This window comes from Trachurus japonicus, chromosome 13 (assembly GCF_045865225.1).
Source record: "Trachurus japonicus isolate A0001 chromosome 13, Traja_1.0".
NCBI classification, from domain to species: Eukaryota; Metazoa; Chordata; class Actinopteri; order Carangiformes; family Carangidae; genus Trachurus; species Trachurus japonicus.
This window is the reverse complement of record NC_140919.1, coordinates 27,831,875-27,848,386: the sequence shown is the minus strand read 5'-3', so window position 1 is coordinate 27,848,386 and position 16,512 is coordinate 27,831,875. Positions and strand designations below refer to the sequence as shown.

At 39.8% G+C, this 16,512-nt stretch overlaps 1 protein-coding gene across 3 annotated transcripts in view; it reads right to left on the bottom strand.

Annotated features, from left to right (window-relative positions):
• Positions 1-16,512, bottom strand: part of map4k1 (mitogen-activated protein kinase kinase kinase kinase 1) — a 35,380-nt gene that overhangs the window by 10,619 nt on the left and 8,249 nt on the right. For all 3 annotated transcript variants that reach the window (XM_085795686.1, XM_085795684.1, XM_085795685.1), the window contains 10 exons: positions 5,928-5,985; positions 4,924-5,014; positions 4,780-4,844; positions 3,289-3,344; positions 3,023-3,070; positions 2,442-2,484; positions 1,958-2,030; positions 1,664-1,795; positions 596-658; positions 309-390 (listed from right to left, as the gene is read on the bottom strand). In XM_085795686.1, coding sequence (XP_085651812.1) covers positions 309-390; positions 596-658; positions 1,664-1,795; positions 1,958-2,030; positions 2,442-2,484; positions 3,023-3,070; positions 3,289-3,344; positions 4,780-4,844; positions 4,924-5,014; positions 5,928-5,937 — 663 coding nt within the window. In that variant the 5' untranslated portion in view covers positions 5,938-5,985. The remainder of the gene's footprint in view (positions 1-308; positions 391-595; positions 659-1,663; positions 1,796-1,957; positions 2,031-2,441; positions 2,485-3,022; positions 3,071-3,288; positions 3,345-4,779; positions 4,845-4,923; positions 5,015-5,927; positions 5,986-16,512) is intronic.

Sequence of the window (16,512 nt, the reverse complement as noted above, 5' to 3'; positions counted from 1 at the left end):
ACTCAAACATGACAGAGATTCAGCAGTTACAGACTAGCAACATTAGCTTTCCTTTCCAGTCAGTTTCACTGTGAGCCGGACAGCTACAGTATTGTTTAGCTGTAACAATACTGATTAAAGCTGCTTCAAGATTTAAACTGTAATATGTCCCTCAAACTGTCCCTCACAATTCAGCATCAGCACCGATATCACAATGAAAAGATACTAATTATAATCAATAGTCATAATTGACAGCTTGTCTTTAGCTCAGCTGATCAGTCAATTAGACACAGAGAAAACATGATGAGGAAGTGGTGAAAAGTACTGACTGAGAGCATCTTGGAGGCGCTGGGTCTCTTCTTCGGGTTCCTCACCAACATGGCCTTGACAAAGTTATAGAAAGTGGACGACCTGCAGACAGGACATGTGTTAGCAGCATTTAGTAAAAACAACTGTATAATCTATACAGATCTTCATAATTATATGCAGTGCACAGACACACACAATTAATTTAGTCACATTGATACGCTAACAGCAGGTACTTGTGTAAACATACAGAAACAGATAAACAAGTCCAGGAAGTTGCATAATAACATATGGTAGTAGTTTTATTTACCATTTAGACTTGTCCTTCAGTTTTGGTGGCTGGTAGCCACTCTTGGACATGAGAAACAGGACACTACAGGAAAAAGCACAATCAGCAATTGTTAAATAATGTCCATGAATGTTACACAGGTATCTGCACAGGCCTGGTCAGTCCTATAGCTGACACAGTTTGTGGGCTGGACCATAACTACAGCGCCTTTCATTCAACAGAAAGACTGTGAGACTGTGCGACAACGCGTGTGAACATCCGCTCACCGGACGTGTGGGTGGTGGAAACCTGATTGTTTGTCTTCTATAACGAGACCAATCAGTTTGGGTGTGTTTAGATACAGGTACTCTCTGTATGCACGTGTCCACATGCAGGGGGAAACATGAGTTTTCCTGAGTGTAACATTTAGTTTGAGATCTGTGGTGCGTCCATGTGTATGACTGTGACAGTGATCAAGGCCCAACACAAGATTAATTTCCAATTTCATACTGGGTCTATCAGAAATTTCCATTGTACTGAGCTTTTCACTGCGGCAAAGGTGCACGCGGTTATGTTCCATCTCCGCCACGCAAATGGCGTGCTGGCCTCTTCTTTCTATCTGCGAGCACTGACCTGAACAATTTTTTACTGGAATGAAAGTTCATCTTCATCTCGTTTTTTGTTAAACTACTTTCTAAAGTACCCATTATCAACAGTAACTCAGAAACGTCTGGACAGAGATGCTACAGGTGAAACTGAAAATTAATTTCTATTCACTGCTATTGTATCAGTGTGGCAGTGAACATCTCAGAAATGTTATTTCAAAACCTGAACAAATAATGCCAGAGAATATATGACTTATTCTGGCATTTCGCCTAGCCTTTTAATGGGACTTGCACTTGACCCTAGTGATATACTGTACCAGAACATCTATTCCTTTTAGCTGTCACTAGGCAACAGCTGCATGGTGTAGATAACTACTTCTATAATGTCCTTCATGAAATTAGCTCATTTGTGATTGGTGGTCAGAGTGGATAATGATCCTGATTGTTTTTAACCTGTGTGTATGTGGAGGTGCACATGTGCTTTAGTCTTTCGGTGTGTGTTTACCGTAGCGGGTGGACATCGAACATCGGCGGCTGTAGCTCTGCCAGCTCTATAGCTGTGATGCCCACAGACCAGATGTCACATAGTTCATTGTAGCCTCCTTTTATCTCCACTGCTGCCACCTCTGGTGCCATCCTGAGGGCAGGACGGGAACAACAGCATGATTTAATATCACAAGTAACATAAGCAGAACAGTAGTGTGGTGTTATATATTGTAATACACATACAGTAATGCATTGTGGAGTGTATGTTAGTTTACCACCAGTAGCCACCTGCAGCGCTTTGTTTTGACCTTACCAATATGGCGTCCCAATGAAGGACATCCGTCGAGCAAGAGTGGCTGTGATCTGAGCTGAGATCCCAAAGTCAGCTACACAACAGAGAAAATAAAAAAATTATGAAAACCACATTAGGCATCATTCAAAACCTGTCATACGTGAAGGGGTTCGTGTTTAGAATAGAAAATGTTTGTATTTCTAATGTACAAGGAAAAAATCTTCTTGGATTAACATAGGTCACTACTGTATGGGGAAATACAAACGTCAGAAGTTGCCTTTAAATGAAATAATGTTTTGTAATGCCGGACTTGAACCACTACAAGGTAAATTCTCAACCAGAGGGAAACACATAGAGGTACACTCAGTCTTTACACAACGTACAAATGAGCCGTGTTTCAACAACACAGCAGAGACATGTTAATTCATTGAGCCGTGACTCTTGCAGCGCGTTACTCATCTTAACCACACCTGCACGGTGCACAACAGTGCAAACATCCACCTACCAAGCTTGACCTCGCCTTGATCATTGAGGAGGATGTTGGCACCCTGGAGGCAAGAGAGAGCAAGATAAACATGAACACAAACAACAACCACAGACGTATCTTATTTATACTAAGACCCACACAGTGATCTTTAAGTGAACCCACACAGGATCCAAACAATCTGCTAAATCTGGTTCACTTCATGGACTTTATTTATTGTTGAGATTTTACACAACAGTACTTGTAACCATTTTAAAAAGTTATTAGCTGAGATGCAACAATTAATTTGTTTTCCCTCAGCATTTAACTGTTAGTTGATTATTTGCATATAGTGCATTGCTCATTTGTAAACGACTTTTTCAGGATTAAGATATATGGTGTAAAGTCTAAGAGCATGAAATCTGTCAAATGTTAATGTTCATATTTGAACACAACAGAACAAAATATTGTCTATGAGCTGTAATAAACATGATTTCAGTGATTCATGCTCTTACATGCATCTCCCTCTATTGCTGTTGCAGTGACCCAGTTTTTCAGCAATATGAATGTTTCATCTTCTGGAAGTTCTTGTACAATAAACAATCACTGCCTGACATGCTCACCTTGATGTCTCGGTGGATTTTCTTCTGTGCATGCAGGTAATCTAGGCCCTAGTCACACACAAACAGACACACACACAAACGGTGAACATCATAAAAGTGACAAATATGTGTCTCACCAAAAAAATAAAAACTTTTAAACTTTTTTTTTTTTTAATTAATTTCCAAGACAAAACAAAGAATAAAGGGGTTTTGGGTTTATGTGCAACATCATCATCAATAGTGAGATGTTTTAGATGATGAACAATAAAACCTAAATGAATAATTACCTGTAGCATCTCCCTGCAGACGTAGGCGATCTGTAGCTCAGACAGAGGACCAGTCACTGTGGAACACAATTGTTTTTGTTAAACGTCAATGATAATTTAATGGAGAAGCAGCATTTAAATTCCTGCACAATACAGTAAGTATAAAAGGCAAATAAGTGTGTTAGAACAATGGTCATTACGACAGTAATATACTGTACTTGCATAATTTTGCATATCATTTATCAAAGGTTTATAACTGGTGTAGCAGCCTAAAAAACAAACAAAAAAAACAATTGTGTACCAGTCATGATAACATGATGCAAAGGTTTAAACAAAAATACATAAAGGACAAAGAGATGGTCACCAAAAATTGTATTTATTCAACAGTGGCAGAGGGGCCACTTTACAACAGACTCTCCAGAGAATGATGAGTGCAAGTTCAACCACTATCTGCTTGTGAAAACACACACACACACACACACACACACACACACACACACACACACACACACACACACACACACACGGTAGCACCTGTAATTGATCCATTTATATGTAAAAGTGTGTGCACCTGTGTCTTAGTGCCACTGAAATCTGCCTGCATCACCATATATGGCGCTGATCTCCTGTGTCTGCCGGAGACAGTGAGAGAGCAGGAAAAAACCCAAACTAGCCTACAGTATTACCATTATGTCTTCTTTCCTACAGGTTTAGAGTGAGTATCATTCAAAGATCTCCTGACATCAGTCACTCTTTTGTAGAACGTCCGTCCTTGAGTGAGCAGATAATAACCAGCTGGGCAGTTAGTAGGAGGGGGATTTCTGGAGCCTAAATCTTAAAGTTGTTAATAATCACATGCTCATTGGTTTTTACGCCCACTTTAAGGTCAGATTTTGGAGGTCACTGAGATCACGCCTCCTCTTTTAGGCTTTATCAACAACAAGTATGACATTGCTCTTAGCTTTTCAGGATGTTTGCAGGCTGTAAGGCATTTCCTATCTTCACAGATCTTGTTTTGGTTTTACCCATTTTTGCTGAGTTGTTTTGTTTTGCTGTTTAAGATGTTTTTGCTACTCTTAATCGTGAGAATAGAAGTTCTGTCAGCACTGGTGCTTGTAAATCAATAATAAGAACGACACAGATACATCTTTTTACATGTGCCTGGACCACCTACAGTCAAATCCTGATTTCACAGCTGTCACAGTTTTTCTCTTCTGCTCTCTATGCTTCGGTGTGTCTTATCTGTATTCATTCCTCTGCCTTCTTTAGTGATAATGACACATGCAATTAATGTAATTTACACTGAGCCTTGCCTCAGTGTATTGGAAGTGCTCCTCCCCTTTTCTGCAGTAAGTCAGTCAACTGGGGACATTTGCAACAGTTAACCCTGCTGTTTCAGTCTAGCCAAAACTACAAGATCTTAAAGGCAAATATGAGCCACACACACACACACACACACACACACACACACACACACACATACATACATACATACAGACACCACTCCCTCACCATGGTAGAGATCCTGGAGTGAGCCTCCTCCACAGAACTCCATACAGATCCACAGCTTATTGGCCCTGCAGATAGGAGAGGGAAAGTTATCTGCTGTAGTTATCTATGATGAATGAGAGAGTAAGCTGAGGGACAGCAGCTTACCGTATGTAGCTGCCATAATATGCTACGATGTTAGGGTGTTTGCAGCTCTTCACAATGACGATCTCCTGCTGGATGATGGAAAAATCATCCTCTGCGGAACCAAACAGAAAGAGAAGATGCATGATTATTATCATCATCACATTACATACATTTGCATCTCATTAAATTAGAATTCAGTCGACAGGTCAACAGTCTAATTGACCAGACTAACAGACCATTAAAGGCTCAGAATCTCTGCAGGTGTTTTGAATTAATTAGTTGATTCAAGTGTGACATCATTATGTTACAATAGTGAACTTTTTGAACAGCTGTAGTCAGTGGGTATGCATGTAGCTGTTACCATGACCACAGATCCAAACTAGTCCTCATTTTCTGTGTGATTACATGTCAGTACTTCTCAACAAGCTGTTGAGCAATAAACATCCTCAAAATAACTTGCACATAAAACAGATACTAAGTGCTTTTAGTTAGTGGTGTGTGCACATCAGAGTATAACTCCCAGGTTAAAGAACTGAGTTATGTTTGCATGGCTTAGGCCTACATAAGAATGTCTGATACTATAAACAGAATAAATCAGCTTGGTCTCATCGCTTTGACTTTTGTATTTTTGTTGCTATACCACTAAGGGAAAATATAGGCTCTCTTTTATTTTTCACTCTGCCTTGCATTTACTGCAGTGTCATACAGTATGTTGTTAAAACGTCCTTTAATGGAATCCTAATGAGTATGGGAGCTGGTAATGTGTTCCATTAAAAGACCTTCACCAGATCGACTATGCACTTGCCACAGACTGCATGATTCTTAGTAAACCACAAGGAATGTTTTTCAGCAGCCTGATTTAATATTTTGGCACTGGATGTTATGAAATGCTATAAATGCTATAAATACATGTTGAGAAAAGTAGAAGACTGACAGTGGGTTACAAGGTAGCTGAAAGAAATGTAAGGATGCTCCATGAGTTTTGCTGTTTCCTGAAAAGATCAAAAGAGAGGAGAATCTTTCACCTGGCTCCATCTTGATGACCTTGATGGCTGCCAGCTCTCCATTCTGCTTGTTACGGGCCTGAAAACACAACAACACATAAACCATGTTAATATTTTTACTGTGTAGCTGACAGTCATCTGATAGCAGCACATTGTAAGTGAGGTGTATCTGAGTTGTGTGCCAGCAGGGCTTCATTTGCATGTTTGCTACTGTCCGGATCAGTGGAGTGCAACAAACCCTCCTCACCACTGTGACATTAAGGACATAAAAATACATGTACGGAAGCTAACGCTCACGCTCAGACACACGCGCGCACACGCACACACGCACACACACACACACACACACACACACATTTACAGCATGTATTCATGCAGGCAAATATGCACGCACATGCTGACCTTTAAAGTGTGATACCAAAGTGTGGCGACACTTCTCTTTATTTCACATTATTTTTAAGATGACTTCCCCATGATCATTTTATAAATGAAACCAAGTTCATAGTTTGTTCTGTATTGTACTCTAATGTGCTGATGTTACTTAGCAGTGCCACTATCATCATTTTAGAAGGATTGTACAGTATAGAGCCGAGAGAGACATTTCCTCCCAGACATAAAAGCTTCCGCACCAACAACTTCAGAATATCCCTCCCTTGCAAAGTTGCACAATCAGGGCACTTTATCCTAGTTATATCATTATTTAAGGCAGCTATTTCCTAAAATCAACATTACAGCTTGTGGCTTGACTGACATCCCCTGCTTTATTATCATCATCATCTTGGTGATTTATGAAGATACATTTTGTGATCAATATAAGAATAACCCCGGAACTAGTTTGAGCGGAAAGAGGCACCTTTGGCAATGGTGCTAACTTTAGCAGAAAATCACAGGAAATGCATGTCACATTCCCCGCCCAGTGTTTGATTCACAGGTGGTCAGTAGGGAAGCACCACAGCTCTGAGCTATAAAGATTAAGAAAAGAGAACAACACAAAATAGGTGCTAAAGTGCAGCAGAAAGGCTCTGTAGTCAGAGGAAGAGACTTCACAGACATACACCTTCCAGATTTAGTTTAGACATGACAGCCCGCCCACTTCTTGAGGAGGAAACTCCCATTCATATTTTGTCAACCCTGAAGCAGAATAGAGTCATAAGTGCACTCTATCAATGAGGGGAGAAGAGGTAGTTTACGGTGACAATGGAAACTCCACCACCTCAGAGACAGAGTTTTAGACATGGACATTTGATGGACACTTTAGACCCCAAAATTATGAGTCAGGAGCCAGAGTGACAGGAGCGTTAAGACCCCTACACCATCCTGGACACAGGAGCACAGCACCTCTAAATATTCTCTAAACAATATCGACAGGATGAAGGATATGACCAGACGGCAGACAGTAGCCGCAGCTTCTGTCAAAACATGACGTTCATTTTGTCGGAAAATTCGAACCACCGTCAGATGAACTGTAATGGAAGCTGACACTTCACAAACGGAGATATTTTGATGCCGGCGGTGCTCTGTTGCTCAACCAAAGGTCCGCCTTTGAGTTTGACATTGATATGGCTCAGTGGAAAGTTGGGGTGTTGTGGTCACAGTGGAGGGTGGTCATAAACAACCGTCTTAACTTTATGAGACACATATTTATTTTAAGCAGACAACATAACCAAAACCAAACCCTGCTCTTTCACAAAGAGGATCACAAAAAAAGTCACTCATTCCTCCTTTATTTTCTAGGCAGACCCTGAGTTTTTAATAGCAAGACTCAATAATAACGAAAATTGAAATCCTCAACAGCAATGTGTCTTCCCAAAACAATAAGTGCCTTTTTTGGAAATACTTTCAACTGAAAAAGTATCTTTGTCCTGAGAGGTTTTTTTTTCCTGGAGAGATGTCAGGCTGCTGAGATCAAGGTACTAACTAAAACTGAACCAGAACTGGACCAGAGGCCGGGAATCGAACTTCAACCCAGACCCATCTCCACAAACTAACAAAAGACACATATGCAGCACAATTTGTGCAGTTGTAACGTGTTTGTTTTGCACCTGGTATTTCCTGGGACTGAGGTTTTGACACTTTCAATAAACATAGAACTTTGACCTGATTGATAATCAGGGGACACAAACATCTACCTTGCAGAGGAAACCTTATTAGTCCTTTGATGTATCAAAAACCTATATGTGTACCTTTTATATATTGAAAGCCTGTTAACTTTCTCGTTTTTGTGCTGGTTTGACGGTTTGACGGTGAAAGACAGAAATTGTCCAAACAGCATAGTCAGAATTTGTTGTAACATTACTAGAGTGCTGCTGACTGATTTAAACTGTCTCTGAGAGAGTTTGGTCCTCCAGAAAGCCCAAAGTATCATCAACAGTGATCATGCTCTGTCCAAAGAATTCACTCCCATGCCGTCAGGTCGGTGTTACCTGCCCCCACCCAGGAAAACAAACCCCCTTCATCCCCTCTGCCATTAAAGGGATAGTTCAACATTTTGGCAAATCGGCCCATTGCCATAATCCCTATAGTCATAGCAGTTCGTTATCTTTAATTGTCAGTGCAAGCTATTTTTATAACGGCGGAGCAGAGGCGCAAGCTACTCAGAGCTACGCTGCGGAGGCTAATGGGATTTCTTGGTTTCCCTCATCAGACTCATCAAATACTCAATCAATCGGCAAGCTGTCTCTGCATTTACCTCTAAAACAACTCGTAACCTTCTGTTATTATCTCATAGCGTGGTGAATGTGCAGGTCACAACTTGTCCACAAGAGCATTTTGGAGTTGTTGGATTGTGTATTTGATTAGTTTGATGAGGGAAACCAAGAAATCGCATTAGCCTCTGTAGCGTAGCTCTGAGCAGCTTGCGGCTCTGCTCCGCCATTCTAAAAACAGCTTGCATCGACAATTAAAGGTAAGGAACCTACTGCAATGACTATAGGGATTATGGCAATGGGCCAATTTGCCAAAATGTTGAACCCTTTAAACTGCTGAATGCAAATAGGATTCCCATGTGCATTATTTACCTGGCTGTTTTTATTTTCTTTTAAGTTGGTTTTCATTCTAGCTTATTTTCAATTTTATTTTATTTTATTTTATTCCCTACTTGCTGCATACTGTGCTCCCTTGTTTGAGAATGTAAATGTGTATAAATGTTTGTCCTGTTAAGTCAGTGACTGTAAGAATTGAATTGCCCTTCTGGGACAAATAAAGCATTCTGAATCTGAATCTGAATCTGAATCTGAATCTTTCGACTGTATGGGACTTTTAAATCTACCAGTAAGACTCTTAGTTCAATTTTCACAGGCCTACCTCTGGTCTTGTCTCCAATACCAGACACTTGTCTATTTGAATCATATGGTGTTGTGAATAACAATGTGCCATCACAGTAATAGTCTTCATACAGAATGTGCTGGATTAAAACACAGAGACATGAATTTAAGTGGTGTGTTCTCTAGGTTTAGTTCTCCAAGTGATTCTGTCATAGATGACTAACTCAGTATCAAAAATATCCCTTCATGCATCATGCAAATCTGTTTACCATGGTATACCTAATTTTGCTTGCAAACTGTAATCTCTCGATCGTGCATATAGTGTTCATGTGTGACATAAGCATGCATGCACATGAGAGTTTTACACAGCTCGAGACAGAAGTGAAGTGTTTTCTTTGTGATCACCCAAGAAAGTTGCACGGGACACCACAAAAGTCTGATGTCTTCTGAGAAATGTGTTTCTGAGAAACTTTAGTCACGCTTATCGTAAAGAGCAGATACATGAACCTGTACAGTACCTTGATGGACATTATTACACAACATGTCTTGTTAGAAATGAAACATGCAAAAGTTTCAGAGCATGTTAATAGTAAGTAGTGGAACCTGTCTAGTCATACCATCTCTGTGTGCACATGTGAAGTACAGTAGAGGCACAAAAAGTTAGTGGGTCAAAGACAGATAGGCTACAATGACAGCAACAATGACAGTGGAAACTCCACTCATTTCAAAAAGTCTGAGTCTGAGTCTGAGTCTGAGTGTGTGTGTGTGTGTGTGTGTGTGTGTGTGTGTGTGTGTGTGTGTGTGTGTGTGTGTGTGTGTGTGTGTGTCAGTGTGTGAGTCTGAGAGGTCACTGAGAGGAAAGTCACCCAACAAGTCACAAGTAAACAACCAACAAACACACATACACACACACGAGTTGGACGTCACAGCGGAAGCTGCAGGCAGCCTATCCACAGCAACATTTCCATCTTGAGGGGTATAGCCTACACTTGCCTAACACTGTAAAGAGGGTCTTTCCTTTCACGGACCTCTGTGATGGCAAATACACGCGCTCACACACACACCTACATACAAGATAATACCAAACATAATGATACCTGGCTGTTAAAGTCAATGAAAACCAGCAGGTTTTTATCACTGTGACAACCCAACTCAACAGATACAAGACAGAGGATGAAGGGAAATGAAGAAGCGTACCTTGCTTACTTCCTCAAACTATAAATCACTGAGAATTGCTCGGTTGACAGGAGAGGTCACAGGAAGAAAGTAAAAGTTCTGACTGATAACTGAGGCACTATGACAGATGCGAAATTTCATCACAAGGGGCTATCAGCACTAGCTGGTTAGCACACTAACTTCCTTAGAAGAAAAGAAGAGAAGACAGCAGCGTAGCAACCGAATCTCGGGCCTCAGCGCGAGATATGACGGACCCTACATGCAGGTTACTAGTTACGAGGAACAATGTGTTGGATTTTACAGTTAAATAAATGGCTTGGGCTTTTGTATTGGAAAAGTAAAGAGGGCAAGAATAGAGGTCAAAGACCATAGCTCTGATTCACATGTGAACAACAGCCTGGTCAATATGCCTAAAAATCAGCATCGCATCAGACAGCAGAGTTCTTAAGTCAATAGTGGTGCTGAAATAACTACATAATAATTTTTCCTGCAAACTCACGAGTGCACCAGGAGTCTTGCGAGTTTGCAAGAAAAAGTGTCTTCCATTCACACAACACACGCTAAATTGATGATGGATAAATTGATGACGCAAACAAATAGCTACAAATAGCTCCTTTAAAGACTGATGTGCTTTGTCCTCTTCCATTTAAGGATTGCTGGATTATAAATAATAATCTCAGTAGTCTAAATAATACCAACAAATACATTGCAAAGACGGTAACGTTGTATGCTGCACACATTTATCCAACCACATGACACATAAACTCACATAACACTGAATAAAACCCAACTTTATCCTATAAGATTAAAATGAACCTGACCATAACCCTGAGAATTTAATACATTTTAATCACCACGTCACCAGCCGCCACCACGGAAATATCCCTATGTCTTATTCCTGTTTTCAAAGGAACAATATTAAGGGATTAGCAAAACACGAAGAGTTTATTTTAGTGGAGCTCATTTCACACACACTGGCTATTAACGCCTTATTTGCCAGAAAATAGATGCAATGTGAAACATGAAAGCACAAACGGACATATATACCATTTTAAAAGAAAAAAAAAGATTTAAGCAAAGATAAAAGAGATTCTGGGTGCTACAGCTGCAGTCAAGAGGTAGAGACTGCAGAGATCTCCTGTGCTCCAGTTCTGTGGTAGATATCAGGATACTGACTGAAAGATGCCTCTCTGTGTTTAGTTCAGGCTGTGGCAGCAGTTTACAGGCTGCTGTGACCTGACAGGCAGGAGAGTATCATATCGTAGTTTGGTATGAAACCTCTCAGAGGTTTATAAACCGTTTACTTTTCCCTGTCATAGTTCTGAATGAGCTCAACATTTCAATCAAAACCTCAGAAAACAGTAGGTTATTGAAAAGACACATCTGTAGGAAAACAGAGATGTCAGATTGATAATTTATCATCTCATGTGACTGTGGCTAATTGGATTATGTTTGATCTCGTATAGTACTAAACCACACTCTCAAATGAACACACGCACGCACGCACGCACGCACACGCACGCACATGCTCACACACACTGTAACAGGCAGCAATTAGCTTGATTAACTATGCACCATAAATCTCTTCCTCTTTTGGGGTAAAAGATAAATCAACAACAAACTAAATTCAAGCACACTTTAGTGTAAAATGCACGCACACACACACACAAAACCACACAGTTTAGGCAGAAACTTGACACACTTAACTTGGCTGTGCAGGCAGATTTGTGTGTCGTCCTCTGCTCATTTATCTCACTTCTTCATTTTGTGTCTGAGGTTGCACACACCCCAGGTGCAGCCCACAGCTTCTGTCCTGAAACTAGAGTTGCACCGGCATGTTGAACTGCAGCTCCAACTGCAGCTTAGTAGCACAAGCCACATCAGATAAGGAGAGTGAGGCTTTTATTGTAAGGAGATCCTGACTTGGTCAGATGCAGACTTGCAGTCAGCTTTGTCGAGTCTGAGTCAATTCTCAAACTTTGATCCCAGGGTAATTGTTACTCATACCTTAAACTGGGTGTAGAGCTGCACAGGAAACATTACTGTAAAAACATCAATAAAAGCAGACATCTATATTTAAAGTGTACAGACGGGAAGGATAGAAATTTTGACTCAAGAGTTAAACAAGAGAAAACAAGAGTTAAATTTGCTGATGAATCTTTTTTTAACTCTTTTTTTTAAATCTTTTTTTAACTCACAGAATGTAATATTTTTTCACCATCATCAAATGAGACTAAGAACAGGAAGTGACCATATGAAAACATGTTCACCAGATGGTGAATGTTTGTATTTCTATTTACCACAGAGTTGGAGGAATGGTCAGTCAGATTCCACATTGACTTTATATTTGACAAATTAATTTTAGTGAATTAAATAGTGAATGTTGATGTTTTTACAGGGGGGTTATGCTATGTATAATCTGATCACACACACAGCCTCTGTGGGTCATTACTTATTGACTCAAATTGCATTTTCAAACATGCCAATCAAATCCCATGATGGTGTGGAGGATGATAACAAAGTTACCTCCGTTAATCAACAGAACGTTTTCAGAGATGAAAAGAGTGAAAAGAATGATTTGTAACTGACAACCATACGTTTCTGAAACTATACAAGTGGTGTTGAATGAAACCTTAAGTCACTCAACTACCATGATGTGTTCAAGGTCAGATTGTGTAACATCGGAAACTAAAAGACAGTTTGTTCATCACCTAACATAACTTTATTTTCAAACACAAACACGTGATGAGAGAAATATCCCGGTACGGACCAGCATGTTCATATTTTTGTTGATTAGTGAAATGTTGCTACAACTATAAAACAGATTACAGAGCAGTGTGGGACAGAGATGCATGGTAATAACTTAAAGTGATTCTCTGACACCTCATCTAGCATCGTCATCTGGTCAAAATCTGAATATCTACAGTATCCAGTACAGTATTACCCCTCATCTTGAAGGCCAGTGGTCAGAAGGAGAGTTCTGGGCATTTAACATTTTGTAGGTCACTGAGTTGTGACGTCCAGGTGGGTGGAAAGATAGTGATCTCAAAACTACATCGTAAGTGGCATATCAGCCATGTAACTTTAAACCCGGACTGGGCTGGAGATTAAGTTCAATCTTTTACCTCTTTAACAGTATTTTAATACACCAATATAAAGTAAACTATAGAGTCTTCAAATCAAGCACTGAAGAGAATTAGATTTTGATGCAGTAGAGTTTTATTCACTTAACAGTCAACAAAACCCAAGCCGTGTCCCAAGAAAAGTAAAAGTAAAATACAGACATGACCCAAGCACGCTACAGGACACGACTGACTTCATCTTTGTGTAGGTCAGAGTGGAGAGATGGGCGTTCAAAGCACTCGCTTCACCTTTACCATGCCTTATATACCTTTGACATAGTCATGAGTTTTAAACCCTGACAGGTTTATTACATTAGTTTGCATGTATCTCTTTTCCTTCATGGTCCCCCTGCTCTCACTTCTACCCTCCACCATAACACTATTACTCTTTTCCTTAACAGTCCCGTTAAAACATGAATTGTGATTTTGCGGGTACCGCCACTACTTGTTCTGATCACCTTATCATCAAATGACTGTAATGACTCAAATCCTGTACACAGGCTCCTTTCCTATACTAGAGGGCCGCCCTGGTTCCTCCACATAATTCAAATCATGACCCACGTGGCCTCTTACAGCGGACCTGCAAAAGATGGGACTTTTGCGGATCTCCATGCAGGTCGAAAGTTCACAAGACGATGGTTCACAGGGATTCAACGAGTATCGTGTAGATCTAACTTCTATGGAGGATACATTAAGAGCAACAGGAGCTTAAAATAAAGAGTAATCAAGTGATAAACATAAGAATTAAACATAGATCACATAAAATAAAATTAAATACACTCTTTGGATTATATAGGTGTCATAATAGGGCCTACACATGTTATGTTCTCCTTCATTATATAGGCCATTATGCACAAAATTTGATGCTTCAGTTCTTTGTCTATAATGTGATAAAGAAAGTGAGAAAGTGATGGGAAAGTTGTTGGGGAGAGAAGGGATGAAGTGCAGCAAAGGGCCCAGGACCACTAGATATCATGACATGACATGACTGAGAATCTCCACAGACAATCTGTCCAGCACTTCTGTTTCAGACCAAACACTTTCAAAATAAATGGCTTTCCCATCATCCCCAGATATTCTGTGTTTAATTCCACACTGACATGGCCTTATGTAGCTGCTCATAGCACCAGCAGCCGTAAAGTTCACACACTTGATGTGAGTAGGTTCCACCCTATACACACATAAGACTTTTGTGCATGCTGCCCACGTATACTATTGATAGTTTGCTTTCAGTTTGTGTTTTGATGATTTTAGCATTTAGAGAATTTCTGGCGATGAGGTTTATTCAAGAAGACATATACGTCCTTGAATCAAAATGCAATTCAGTATTTCCTTTCTCTAGATGTGAAGAATTTCGATAGAATGGACAAAGAAGACTCATGTCAACTCGATTTGACACATATAGGAAACGGTGTAAATAATATTAAGGTGCAGCTCTCAGTTGAGGTCTGATGTTGTCCAACAAGTAAAACAAGGTACTATTCCCAACATAATGGTGGAGTTGAAGAAAGGAAAAGAAAACAGTGTGATGTCTCAGCTGGTAGAAATGCTGTTTGGGTGCATGCCACCAAAGACGACACTTCACACTGCTAAATGTCCCCAAGTGTCACCGTGAAACAAATCACAGGTCCAGTAGTCTCTCCTGTTACATACAATTTGTGTAATTGTTATCACTTTCATGTAAAATTATGTAAAGCTGTCTGCAAATAAGGATTCCCATTGCAGCTTGACACACGGTTAAGGAGAAAACTATGTAGCCTAAACTGCATTACGAGTGTTTTACTGATATTAATACATGAAAGTTCTGGCGTAATCTTGACTATTGATATTGAAGCTCTGTTAAAGCCAAAAACAATTTAGACTGGAAATGTAATGCAACTTACAGTTTTTCAAAAACAAACTGAGTAGCTGAGCTGAGTGCTGTTGATTACTTAACATCACAATAACGGCATGATGTGGAAAATATGTTGTATAAATAATGGTCATAACACACACAACTGAGTACGTGTTTTTTGCTGTGTATTGCGGTAAAAAAAAATAGGCTTTTGTGTGTGTGTGTGTGTGTGTGTGTGTGTGTGTGTGTGTGTGTGTGTGTGTGTGTGTGTGTGTGTCCACATGCAAAGGAAGACCAACTATGCAAATCTCAATCAGGGGCTACTGACCTGTTTAGAGGAAGTGTGCTAACTCTATAGCCAACCTGCTTTGCATCAGCTACATTTCCAGTTAACTGTATTTCACAGCAGAACAGTTTGAGCGCAGTGACAATTAGCATGTCACTGAACATCTTGTCTCTGTGAAATCTGATGTTCAATAAAGTAGCAAACACACACTTTAAGTAAAATTATGGAACAAAGCTATAAAAAATCAAACATATATGACATTGAACATCGAAGCAGAGAATAAGTCAACCACAAGTGAAAACCAGAGAGAGTACTAGAGTGAGTGCTCAGTTTTTGTATGTTGACTTAGAGTCAGTAAACCTCATCACCCACCAGTGGACTGTGGTAGGAAGCTGGAGAACCTGAACCCAGACAGACACAGGGAGAACATGGAAACTCCACACAAAGAGGCTGCCCTACTTTAGCAGTTCAATATAAGTATCTGGGCTGCTGTGCAAAAATTGCATGTTAACTATCCATCAGTGGTTATGTTATGTCATGATTGGCCATCGGGCTGCACCGCAAAAAAAATCATCATTGCAATCCTGTGGGCATGATGTGATTTTTGTTAGCTCTTGTAACAAACAAACATTACAACAATGCTCAACAATGCTGTTATTCATTTTATCTTGATAAAAAACATAACAAAATGCATCTCTTGCAATTTGGATATTGCGATTTTGATTACACTGTACAGCCCTAATTGGCTAACATCAAATCACAAAAACATTCAGATATTCAGATAGATAAAGATTAGTGATAATATATTATCCTTTTCGGATATGAAAAATCAAATTAATTTCATTTTCAATTATTTCTATTTTTCATATGTTGTCTTAAAGTATTTATTTGCTATGTCTGTCCATTACTGTGTTATTTCTTAATT